The sequence below is a fragment of the Diadema antillarum genome, unplaced genomic scaffold, assembly GCF_040938485.1.
Source record: "Diadema antillarum isolate AM-2024a unplaced genomic scaffold, OU_Dant_1.0 seq00000339_RagTag, whole genome shotgun sequence".
In the NCBI taxonomy this organism is placed as follows: domain Eukaryota; kingdom Metazoa; phylum Echinodermata; class Echinoidea; order Diadematoida; family Diadematidae; genus Diadema; species Diadema antillarum.
Genome location: NW_027271352.1, coordinates 120,355 through 133,721, shown reverse-complemented (window position 1 = coordinate 133,721; position 13,367 = coordinate 120,355). Strand labels below are relative to the sequence as shown.

At 39.2% G+C, this 13,367-nt stretch overlaps 1 protein-coding gene across 3 annotated transcripts in view; it reads right to left on the bottom strand.

Moving 5' to 3' along the window:
• Positions 1-13,367, bottom strand: part of LOC139730849 (forkhead box protein K2-like) — a 49,550-nt gene that overhangs the window by 27,281 nt on the left and 8,902 nt on the right. For all 3 annotated transcript variants that reach the window (XM_071641722.1, XM_071641720.1, XM_071641721.1), the window contains exons 2-3: positions 1,811-2,032; positions 596-896 (exon numbers count right to left, since the gene is read on the bottom strand). In XM_071641722.1, the coding sequence (XP_071497823.1) occupies positions 596-896; positions 1,811-2,032 (523 nt within the window). The remainder of the gene's footprint in view (positions 1-595; positions 897-1,810; positions 2,033-13,367) is intronic.

Sequence of the window (13,367 nt, the reverse complement as noted above, 5' to 3'; positions counted from 1 at the left end):
AGCACTAGTAGTAGCACTTTAGTTTTCTATTCATTACGAAACAATAGTCGCCATTCAACGAGGGACGCCTCGAGACGCATCGGGACGCATCGGGAGGGTAGAGGGAAGGAGCTTATTTCGCGGACGCAGCGAGACGGCCACCAGGTAAGCTCCTTTTCGTACATGCAACGGTCCACTTGTGAGGGCTCGTCTTTTACAAGTATACTTGGGAGTTAGCCGACGCTTTGCGACGCTCGGCGGCGCCCGCCGACACGCAGTCTAAACTAGTGACTGTACGCCGTCGCTAACCGTCGCTGGGTGTCCTTTGACGTCGGAAATTGAAAGAAATTTGCAGAAGCGTCGCACCGCGTCGCTCGCCGTCCCTACTTTACCAGGTGCGCCTTACCTTTTTATCTAGATGTTCATTTTGAGAGAGCTGAAATCCATGGAAAAGACAAACATACACAAATACATACACGGTGTAATATAAACCTATGCCGCTGTAAACAGGAAACAGCTGAATACAGTCATACACATCTTACACCTGAATACGTGAAAGCATAAAGACAATGATGACCATGTGGTTATAAGAGGTTTTGAGGTACGGCAATCATACCTGCCAGCCCTTGTCTGCTGTTCTGTAGTACGGATAAGTCTTCGTGATGTAGCTATAAATGCCACTGAGGGTAAGCTGCTTGTCCTGCGCAGACATGATGGCTTGGACGATAAGCTGGGCGTAGGAGTACGGCGGCTTCGTCTCGTCCCGGGGACTGCCCACATCGTTGCCCGACGAATGGCTCTCTTTGTCCTCGGCGGCCGCTGCCGCCGCGGCCAGTGCTGCGGCCGAGAGGTCGGGGGCCATCATGGCCTGCTGACTGGTGCCAGCACGGGGACTTGTGGGGCACGAGTTGACAGCACTGTTGGCAAGCAGAAGAACAAAGACACTAATATTGAAGTATCCAGTAACAAACAGGGAACCTGCATTTCTGATATTGTCACACCACACAGGGCTGCTGGGGAATAAATACAGCTTTACTGCAGGGTAAAATGAAAAGACAAAAATTCTAAAGTTTTAATTTCATATCTTGAATTTTAATCTGGGAAACTGTGCATTTTGGATATTAACAGAGACCCATGTACACCAATAAATGGGATGGATGTATAAAAAGGCGATGACTTTGTTACCTCACTGTATAGACATACATCAGTATGCGGGTATGACCTCAGTCACTGTCTTGTAAAAGCATGTGAAACTAAAAATTATTCAAAACAATGATGGGTCAACTTATACATTTCACATCATTTCTTCTGATTCATATGCAGCAATGGCATAAAAGCTTGCTTGTTCATTGACAAACTATTCTTACATTTGTACTATAGGAAAAATACAAGTATTCAAATAAAAAGCTTGGGCAGGTAAGGAGAGGCAAGCACAAAAGAACACCAAACAACATGTCAAACCAAACAAAAAGTCACAACTTACAAACTGACCTTGGCATACAACCAACCATAGGCATTATGAGAACAATAACCATAACTGAATGTTTATGACAGTAAGAATAGCCTTTATCACAGTACATGTATATCAAAATCTATTTTTGTCCTGATCTACAAGTGTAAAAATACAAGGTGTATACTCCAACCATAAACAAACTTTACGTCTACAATACACCACCAATATTGTGCATGTCTCGTAAATGTAATCTGATAATCCAATTCCGGTGAACTTCAAACAAATGAAAAAAAAAAAGAAATGTGTCTAATGACATCAGACAATGTTTGGCAATGCATCAACATGAACATGGTACATGTAGTAAACAATGGCTCTCACCTTATCGTTCCAGTTGGCGAGGGGTAGGGGCTACTGAAGTTGGCATCTGCAGGGGGGATGTCTATCTTCAGGGGAGGCATCATGTTCTTGCGCTTGACCGGGCTGGGCTCCTTGGGGACCATCAGCTGCTGTGGGGGCTGGGGTGGGGGCGGAGGGGCGGACTCGCTGATGAGTGCCTGGAACATGATCTTGATGCTTGTGCTTGGAAACCGCAGGATACATCTGAGAATCGAGGAAGATATATGAAGATTGGTGCAATTGAGATCATCTATGAAATGGATTCATTTGGATTCTTTATCATATACTGCACATGTAACAATGTATACACGCCAAATTCTTCAATCCATGAACAAAATTTTTCTGCAATAAACAACACGAGCTTGAAGTCTTGACACAAAAACAAACTGCTTTTTCAAATGATGGAACAGAAGTACTGTATATGCCATATATTTCGCGAGTCTAAATTTTCGTGAATCAGGACTTCCCGACAATTTCGCGAGTGATTAAATTCGCGATCGTGGAGGCCTGTACTGAACGGAGAAGTGTACACGCGTACTTCACATTCACATCGCGATCAGAGTCAATATTTTCGCATGTCTTTAATTTCGCGAATAGCACCTGACTCGCGAAATTCGCGAAAATAAAAACCTTGCGAAATATTCGGCGCATACAGTAATCAAAGGTCTTCCACATATTGAAGAACTGCAACACTCTGCCACAATGTGATACATCTGACATTTCCTAAATTCTGACTGCCTAGACTGCACATGACATTAGTGTAATACACCCGTAAGTAAACATAGAGGAGAGGGGAAGCTCAAATTCTATTGAACATGAGGGTGTCTCGTCAGTTCCTTTATGAAGATCATTCTTTTTATTTTATTTTCATTCTCTATTATCAAAGCACTTCAAGTCCCATGAACATCATTTCTGTAGTGTGGTGCTATATAATTGTTTATTTTTTCTTTTACTTATTCATCAGAAGTGAAGATTTAGGTACAGCTAAACACTGTCTTTTGCTTTAGCCCTTTGCTGTGTAGTGTACTGTAAAACATGATATATTCGCGGCACGAAATTTTCGCGAATTGGAGCCGATGGCCTTTTTCGTGGCACAAAATTTTCGCGAATTGCCACTGGCGTTCAATGCATATAGTGTAGACAAGAAATTTAAATTTCGCGAATCTTGGCGCTCGCGAAATTCGCGAAATTAAAATGCACGCGAACATTTCTCGTTTTACAGTACTTCTACTTGTTTCGTTCTGGCTGAAAACCACATACCACAACTGGTTAAAAGTTTATTTTGTCACAATCAGTTGCAAATTACCTTTACTTGATGAGACTTTTGCCTGCTGGATCTGTAGGTTTCTTCCAGTAGGTGAAAGTCTCATCAAGTATTAAAAGGTAATTTGCAACTGATTGTGACAAAATGATCTTTCAACCAGTTGATACTCCAATCAGATGAATCTTTTCAGCACATACCCCATTTTCAAAAGCCTCTTCATAACTGGTGAACGAGCAAGCCATACCCTAATTGGCAACACATATTAATGGACTATAAAGTTCGTTTTTACTTTATCCTTTTGTAAAGATTCAAGAAATTGTAATCAGTTGCATCCAAGCTCTCTCTTTATATTGATATGAAATGCTACATTCAGAGGTGCCATTTTAAATGATGGTACAAAGATGATTTCTGCAGAAATGCCCACACTTGGCGTGCTGGGGAAAGATGTTCAGAATGTGTAGGCCCTATAATTAAGTACATGTTTGTTTTTTTGTATAGTACTAGGCCATCTACTCACATTACAGGTTTATTTTGATTTTTGTATTGATTAATATTATTATCGTATTAATCTTTCGTGTGTGTGTACATTGTATAAGTTCCGTTTTTAGTGAAACAAGGTGGAATGTATATTGAACATGTACATGTTTTTTGTTTGTTTTTAATGTACAGTGTATGGCAAGGACCCCTTCGAAAATCAGCCCTAACTATGGCTGAAAGGGCAATCCTTCCAATGTGTGGAGAATGAATAAATAAAATGAAAATAAATGTTAGGTATTTATGTATTTATTCTATTGTCCCACTGAGGCCTAGGGTTTCTAATGCATGTAGTCTAGAATCTCAGCATGTGGGCAATGCTATGTACATACAGAGAGGGTGAGCTTCAAAGAGTAGGGATATGGACAACTTAAACATCTAGGATATAAGATTCAACATACACAACAAGAACTAAAGCCTTAGAGCTATAAATACATTTTACACACAAAGCACAAGAACACACGCTCACACATAAATTGTACACAGGACATACACACTGAAACCGCAGGCTAAATGTCAATGTTCATGCAGCTAACACACACAAACAATCAATCATTCTCCCAGGGTCCTTTTCCCAGGACTATTCCATTGTCACTGCCACCCGCTGAGGGACACACACTTCATGGAAAAACAAGCATATCTCCATCACTTATCATTGGACTGCCCCACTTTACTGGATGATTATTTATCATGAGGGACACTGAGGCACAAGAATTCCTACAATGTACTTTGTTTGTCCAAACATCTGGGATTGTGCACGAAAAGCCTGTAGCCAGGATCAACAAACAGGTAGATCTCACACACAAGGATACAAAGTCCTTCCATCTGCGATAGTATGCTTGTTGGTGAAACAATCATGGGATAACACATTACTTCCTGACACAGCACAGTGTGTATCGCTGTGAGATGGGTGATTCACAAATCCTCCCCTAGCACCACACTGCATAGAAATTGTACATCCTCTACACAACAACATGCACCCATAGAGACCTCTGTAGTTCACACGGGCAAAGAGTAATTCTCTTGCTCCTTAGCTAATGCCACTCCGTCTCAAGGCTGCATCAAAGATGATTGAACTGAACATTCAACCTCTTCTGTTGCCAATGTAGTAATCTCGGCTGCAATCTGTTTTCAGCCTGCAGGTTGAGGGGGGCATATATTTCCCTCGTGTGTTGACACAGCCTGTCACTACGCCATCATCGTAAGTCAGTCATAAATGACTTCATCAATCACTGCCACACTGTGTATCTTTAAAAACACACCATCCCTCTGATGCTTGATGTACAAATACATTTTGAACATGTACAAATGTATATTGTACACAAACATGTTTGTATAGCTATACGCCATATACAATTTGTATTTCGCGAGTCCAAATTGTTGCGAATCAGGAGTTCCCGACAATTTCGCGAGTGGTTGAATTCGTGTTCGTGTACACTCCTGTACTGAACGGAGAAATGTTTACGCATACGTCACATTTATATTGGCATTAGAGTCAATATTTTTGCGTGTTTTTAATTTCGCGAATAGCAGCTGACTCGCGAAATTCGCGAAAATAAAAACCTCGCGGAATATTTGGCGTATACAGTATGCCATCCAGGTTTAGAAACACTAAAAAAACTGTATCTCTATACAACACTCTTCACTATTCACACAGGGTTGTTTGATTTACAATTGTATGATGCCAGCTGATGGATGAGCAACTGGGACAATCACTTCCTCAGTCATCATTCACCGCATACAGTGGGTTTGTCACAACAAAGTTCTCGTATGCCAGCAGAACTGTTGATTATTGCTCTAAAATGGATACGGGATGTACATACAATGTATGCATAAGAAATGTGTGAAATAGCAGTGTAATAACACAATTTCAGTTGGGTAATGACAGAAATGCGAAATACAGTGAAGGCCTATTAGCCAAAAAGGTTCACCGGAAGTCCACAATCTCAGCGCTTACCCCATCGTGACATAATTTTTTACAATCTATTATCGGCAATCAACGAATTGGGCCACAGGGGTTACCGTGGAGGTCTCTCCTGTAATAAAAACTGTGTACAACAATCAAAATCATTCCACAATTTTGATCTCAGAACACTCCCAAACAACTCATCATCCTAGCAAATCGTGTCAGCCAAGTAGGTTTCTTGGTAGAGCCTTTCAATGTATTGGAAATACATGTACAATGTAAATTCCGAGTAACAGAAGATGAACTTTTGAGCTCTTCCGAGAACTACTGTCTATGCTTTGGATTTAACCCAAGAACTGTTAAGGGTATTTTCAGCATTTCTAATTTTTTGGCCACATAATTTTGGGGGGACATTATTTAAAAACATTACTGTTTCTACTGTTTATATCATGTCATACAACATCTGAAACATTATGACAAGATTAAAAAATTTCACTAACAAAATTTCCTTTTGATAAAATTCATACATTATTATAATATACTATGCCAAACACAATTTTCATAATGAAAGATGAAATATTTTCATTTTTCGAAAATAGGCATTTTTTTAACTTGAATTTAGTTTTTAAACTTTTCTAATTTTGTACGTTTAGTATCTTAGGGCACCAAAATAGAAATTTCAGGTATTCTCATTTCACTGCTGAGCTACAATGTGTATGTACATTGTATATCCACTATCCTCACTATATACCACAGTACAGTTAAACTCGCCTATGGGTAAAGTCGACATCGCATATGTCGAATAATCGCGCAAGTCAATGATTTTAAAAAGTCCCGATTTTTCGCCATTGACTTACGTGTATTAATTCGCTCACAAGTCGAATTTTGTAAGTCGAATACTCGCCTAAGTCGATGAAATTCCAAGAATACTTTCACGGAAAAACCATTAAATGCACTGTGCCTAAGTCGAATAAGATTTTATTGTGCAATAAATCACTGTCAAAATCACGAGACGCCAGTTTTTGTTTACATAAGAACTAGCCCGACCAGACAGGTGACAAAAAATGATCTAAAGTATCAAAATTCAAAGCGATCGCATGCGATTGTTGAACTCTCTTCGTGTTTTGAGGTCCGCTGGTGCTACCCTGTCACGCTAGCGCTACGTACGTACAGCTACTGGGCTGTGCATAGTTGTGCGTACAGCGACTGGGCTGTGTATAGTCTGTGTATGTTTGCAGTCTGCGCTGTGCAGTGGATGAATGAAGCTGCTGAGTTTTCAAAGCGGAAAGTAGGGGGAAAGTTACGGGCACGGGTAAATCAGAATTACACCTCTACACGCATTTCAAGCCACGGTATGGTAAACTGAAATCAATCACTGCTCAAACATCGTTCATATTCACTTCGTCAAGGTTTAACAAGGGTGTAAAGCAATCGGACCTGTGCCAATACTAATGCACTGTCCATGCAAAGTTCGCCGCGGCCCTGCCGGGCGACCCGTGCTGCGGCACACCTCTCCAGCTCTCGGCTCCCGAGTAGACAACATACATGTACATTTATACATAATGTACGTGTGGTGTAACTGTTGTTAAGTCGATTTTTTTGGACTTACGCACAAGTCGAAAATCGCCTAAGTCGATGTGTTTTGCTCAGTCCCGAGAAGATCGACTTATGCGAGTTTAATTGTATATTTGTAGTGAATATACTGTGGTATACAACACATACAAAATTGTATTTCAACATCATTAATGTGGCTGTAAAGTGTTACTTTCACTATGACACTATTTTTCCTCCATTAGTTCGATAAAATTAAATGTATTTGAGTGAATAACATGGAATCTCACTTAAAGACATGTTCACATATAATGAACAAAAAGACACAAAATGTACAAAGTGTAGCTTACAAGCCAGAAAACTGGCCCTCAGCAGTTAACGGGTTAATGAACGTCTACAAATTAGGAATAGATCAAGTTAAATGCATGGGAATCAAGAGGTTAAATTCGATCTCTTTAGGGTTTTACTTTCAAGTAGAAAAACCAAATTGGCTGTTCATTGATTGTCATGATGATTTAGTGGCAATGTTGATTGATGAGGGGTGTCACAAATCAAATTGTGCATTTGATGATTCATGTTACCATCCCTCTGTTTAACTTTCAGTATCTGTATGTCTCCTGATGGTGTGTCTTCATGGCTTTATTAGGGAAACAAATGATCAAGATCACTCTAGTGGACATTCAGTGATGCTGAGCACACTTAAATTCAACGTGATGCTGTACACCCCGCACAGTGCACAAAACTGCAGGTACATTTAATGCCCCATGTGTCCCGAAAATTTCACAGCCAATCGGAGTTACAACTGTACAGTATTAAAGATGTTTTCACCACAACAAAATGTCATTTTCTTTATTTCCTTATGTTTTCAGTTTTTGAAGTGCCATGAGCACCGAAAGGTGGACCTGTGCACTATACAAGTAGCCACTATTATTACTATTACTATTATTTCTTCTACAGATACTGTATACGAGAACATTCGGTAGATGCTCATTAGTTCAGATGTACACTGTACTGTATACTGTACATGTGTATAGCTACATACAATGTATTTTAAGGAAACAAGACAAATTGCGATTGATGTGAACATACTGTACATGTACAAGTGCATTTAACTTTGTATTCTTTGATCTCAAATCCCATGCAATTTTGTAAAGTGAATCGAACACCTGTAATACAGCCATAGAAGTAACTGTAAAAGCGGATATTTTCGCGTGACTAATTTTTCGCGCTCGGCCGGGTAAGAAGAGTTTCGCATGTTTTTAATTCCGCGAAATCCAGACATCAATTACTGGACTATATTCGCATGCTTTTATTTTCGCTCTCGTTTCGGGTTACGCGAAATGTGCGAAAATTTCAACACCGCAAAATTTCCACTTTTACAGTAATAGTAGAGGTACAAGTACCTACAGTAGTACCAGAAGTAGTTATAACAGTAATGGTAGCAGTGGAAGTACATGTACAATGGAGTAGTAATAATAGCAGCAGCAGTAGATGTATTAACAGTTTCTGTAGTAGCAATAGTTCAGAGTGGTCCATAATTCGAAATTTGAGCATGTTGCAACTCTCTGAATGGTGAGAATACTGCGGAAATTGTATAGTATGTGCATGGAGTGCACATCCTAAGCACATTGCACGCAATATTTCCGGACTGTACATGGGTATTTCCCATTGTGCTGCTTCGATGTTCCGTCTCATGTTTTGCGCACATATTTTCGAAGTAGTTTGATGTCTCCAAGTTTTGCACATGCTTTTCACACTGTTGATTACATTATTTTGAGCATGTTGCCAGTATTTGAGGATGTTGCATGGCATGTTGCTGGCTTCTGAAGATGTTGCACAAGACTCACGAGCATGATGCAGTGACATGCTCAAATCCCTTGTGGACCATCCTGGTAATTGTAAAAATGTATCGTGGAACAGTAGTAGCAGTAGTAACACACCGTGTACACTGAAGCAGTTAGGCCAAAAAAAAAAAAATTGTTGCATTGGCGTAACATGAGATTTTCAAATAGGGTCGGTCGGGCGGATTTTTTTTTTTTTTTTTTTTTTTTTTTTTTGGCTACCTGCATTTTACGTGTAAAACTCGTGCTCAGCTCAGTAAACAGTTACAACTGCTGCACCGAATGTGCTGTGTTCATGTATTCTACAAATAATTTATGAGGCCGATATTACTGGAATTATACCCCTTCACAGAATTTAAAGATGTTGAAATCCCTATCCTGAATGTTTTCACTTCATATTTTACTATTTAGGTGATACGCTATCAGCGTATCACCTATTGTGATTGTCAAAATCTCTCTTTATTTCTTTTTATTCTTCTTTCTTTCTGGACAATTTTGTGTCATCAATATCTCAAGAATGACATTACGGAATAACATGACATTTTCAGGGAACATGTCTCATGACAAAATCTAGCCACAATAAGGTTTTCATGACAGTAACATATCTATGACGTCATCTAGGCGCCATTTTGTGATTTTCGGACCATGTTACATGATCGATCATAACTTCATAACTAAAGGTCATTTCTGTATCATTTTCGTTGGACATAAAGTTCAGGTCACGCTCTATATTACTTTTTAATGCTAATTACCTAGGACATCATTACGCGCGCATTAGCGCGCGTCAAAGTTTTTAAATGCTTAAAACGACTTCCCAATGGGAAATCTCGAAGTTTCAGACAATTTTAAGCGTTTCGCGCGTTCGCGTCCGTCCGCGCATTTCCGCGCGCAGTGCGCGTATGCAACATGAAAATGCACATTTTTTGACAGATTTGGATTCCTGATACATTAAGTAACAATATCCATTGATTTTCGATCAATTTTGACCTATAACAAAGGAATGCACTGGCGTCAAAGTTGAAATTTCGTGTGCGCGTCTATGTGGAAATATAGCGAAAAACATGTCTTTGTTTATTTCGCCATAGCTCTCTAAAACGTCAGGTGACCCTATGTTTTTATTTCATATTGCAAAAGCATATGAATTGAAAATAACGTTTCAAGTATCAATATTTCCCTAAATACATTATGACGTCATCATATCATCATCTGAAATCAAAAAAGTGGAATTAATTTTTTTGAGGTACTGTTTCTGACATTCATTTGCTCGTATCTCTGTTGTTTACGCTCAATATTATCCCAAATTCAGATATGTTGTACTTTGAACATTTGCCTTTGAAGTCCAAGTCATGGTTTTGAAATATGATGACGTCATCATACCTTAAATTGTGATTAAAGGTAAAGATGCAAAATCGGACAAGTTTACGTGTTATGTCTATGGGAGGTGATTTTTTTTTAAACGATGCATTGACTTGACAACGTTTAAGCACCTTTATCTCAGCTGATTTTGCTTCATTTCCTCTAAAACTTAAGTATGTTGTAGCTGAGACAATGAGCGTCAGTAATCATGCATTTTATTTTTTGAAATCTCATCATCAGGTTGACAATTTTGCAGATTAAAACTGAAAATGAGAATGGAATGTGGACAAAACGATTTCCGATTCAGCTTTTACATACATAAGTTTACGTTCCTCATATTTTCTCGCCGAGACGTATGGCCGAGTGGTTAAAGGCGACGTCTCAGAGACGTGAGGTTGCGGGTTCGAACCCCACAAGATCACGAAACAAAATACTTAGCTATTTTACTTTTTTTCTTCAATTTTGTATTACATATTCGTCCATGTAGAAATCACGTTCGTATATAAACGCACCTATACACACACACAGACACACACACACACACCATATCCCTCTTTTTTGTGTTGGAGACCACATTGCTTCGACTGCTGCAAAATTTTGCAGGCTGACTTTGTCAAACCGATCATAGTATGTAATGACGACGACAGAGGTGTTGTACTTTGAACAATTGTCTTTCAAGACCATGTCATTGTTTTGTACTTTGATGACGTCATCACACTGAAAATTGTGATTAAAGGCAAGGTATCAAAACCAGCCGATTATAGGCTTTATGTCTACGGCGCGTATTTTTCCCAAGTTGCCAGAAATGGCATAGCGACATCAGTCGTTACAAGGCCGCATTTCCGTCTAGCAATGCAATACATGTTCACGCGGCCACGATTGTTGAGTGGGCATTGACTTTTTCCCCCTGTAATATCTATACATTTCTTTTTTGCCTTACCATTTCCGGGGATGTCCCGTGGCCGAGTGGTTAGAGAAACGGTTTTGCATGCACGCTCAATACAACTTCAAGGTGCCTATATCACATTCTTTTCTTTGTCGATCACGGATGACCGACACCTGATGACCCCAAGCGTATCACCTAACTCGTCAGCGTGACGAGTTTCATATCTCGTTTGACTTAGATAAGATAGATGCAAATTGACCCATATGTACGATCTTTTCATCGCACACGGCGATCTCTATTACAGTCCCACATATACAGATTCGTGTAAGTTCTCCACACAAGAAACCTATGGCAAAACTGTGCACAATACATCGCAGTCTGAATGCTACGTATACACTGAATAAATCTTGTTAGAGTACGTGTCCGTGTTGGAAACAGATGACGTACTGATCAAGGAAGGCTTATGCGAGGCGCTAGATCTCTCCCTCGTACATCCGATATCCCCAGAGCCGTTTCCACTTCCGGGTTTGTGCGATCGCGATCGCAATCAACAAGATATTTGATATCGATAGCAAAAAAAAATAATAAAAAAACATGGGGTCGGCGGAATTTTTAGGGTCGGGCGGGTTACGCCAATGCAACAATTTTTTTTTTTTTTGGCCTTAGTGGGATAGTACCAATAATTGTAGTAGTTACCGGTAGTAGTAGAAGTTGAAATGAATTAAAGTAATAATGTGGTGACTGTATGTTACATTCACCCTCTGCAGTGCTGCTTTCATATCGCCTCCTCAGTCCTTTCAGTAAGTGTATTTCCTGTTCTTTAGATTCCTTCCCATCCCTCCAATGATTTCTTGTATTACGATTCTGATACTGCCATGTCGGGATGACAAGTCAGATTTACATAGCTAAAAATAATGGCACACCAAAAATATCTCATCACTAAAGTACATGTATACACAATCTCATGGCACAGTAGAGGTCAGTAGGGGCTGAGCTTCTGTTCTAGAGAACTAGAATGTAGTTAAATTATGTAATTTCACAATAGCACTGTGGTCTCAGGCAATGTTTTGGCTTGAGAAGTCACTAAACTCTATTCATTTCACTCTTCCACAACATAGTAAGCCTGCATTTTGATGCCAAATGGCACAAGAAAATTGAATCCAATATCATGGATGGATGGTTATCATTTTAATATTTATATTGAATTTGAAAACAGTATTTCGTCTACAAATCACATGATGCAAAATTGTATCTAAAAATACTACTACACTACGATCGCATACACTCCGGGACATACGTACATACACAGTCTGTACACAAATTTTGTCTATACAGTAAGAGTGTGAAAATGTAAAGCGAAATGATGCCGACTCCATCATTATCATGTTAAACTATGAGTCATTATACAATCTTGCCACATGATCTCATTTCAGTTCTCGTGTACATTGTATGATACATTGTACACTGTAAACCTATAATGATCTTATCTTTCCAAAATCAAGAGTGAAATAAACTTTTTAATCTCTTAGAAATTTTCTTCAGTCTCTGTATTACAAAAAAAAAATAAATAAAAATTGGAAGTCACGCAGCAAAACCAGTAATAGCATGCTATTTTGTTCTCTCACTTTATGCAAAGGTCTTGCTACACATAAATTTGTACATACGTACATAATGTACATGCTCAGACCCACAGCTTGTACACTGTACGTTTGTACTTACAAGTGCAATAGCACAACTGTAGAGTGTACTCTTCTTATGTGTGTTTTGGCCACAAATCAACACACAAAAAGCATTATAATACTCCAACAGTTTGAAACACAGGGGCAAGGGCTTGTGTACTTTGTCAACTTTTGAAATCCAAATAAAAACAAAACAAACAAACTCCATTCTATTCAGAAAAACTGTGAATATTAAACTTTGCAATACACTAAAGCAGCCATTCTACTGGATACACACTGTAACATCGTGTACAGGGTTTATCTTTGCATGCCTCTGTTGTACAATACAGGATAGTACAGGCACTTGTATCTATTGTGGTGACTTGTACATTGTATGTTTTAACAGTAATCTGCCTGGGCATGTGAATGATAGGGCATACCCATAACCATTTTTACTCATACAAGCACCTGTGTGTATAATCATTATCACTCAAGAGTCAATACAAGCAGAGAATGTGGACTTTCACTTCATATCTCCTACAA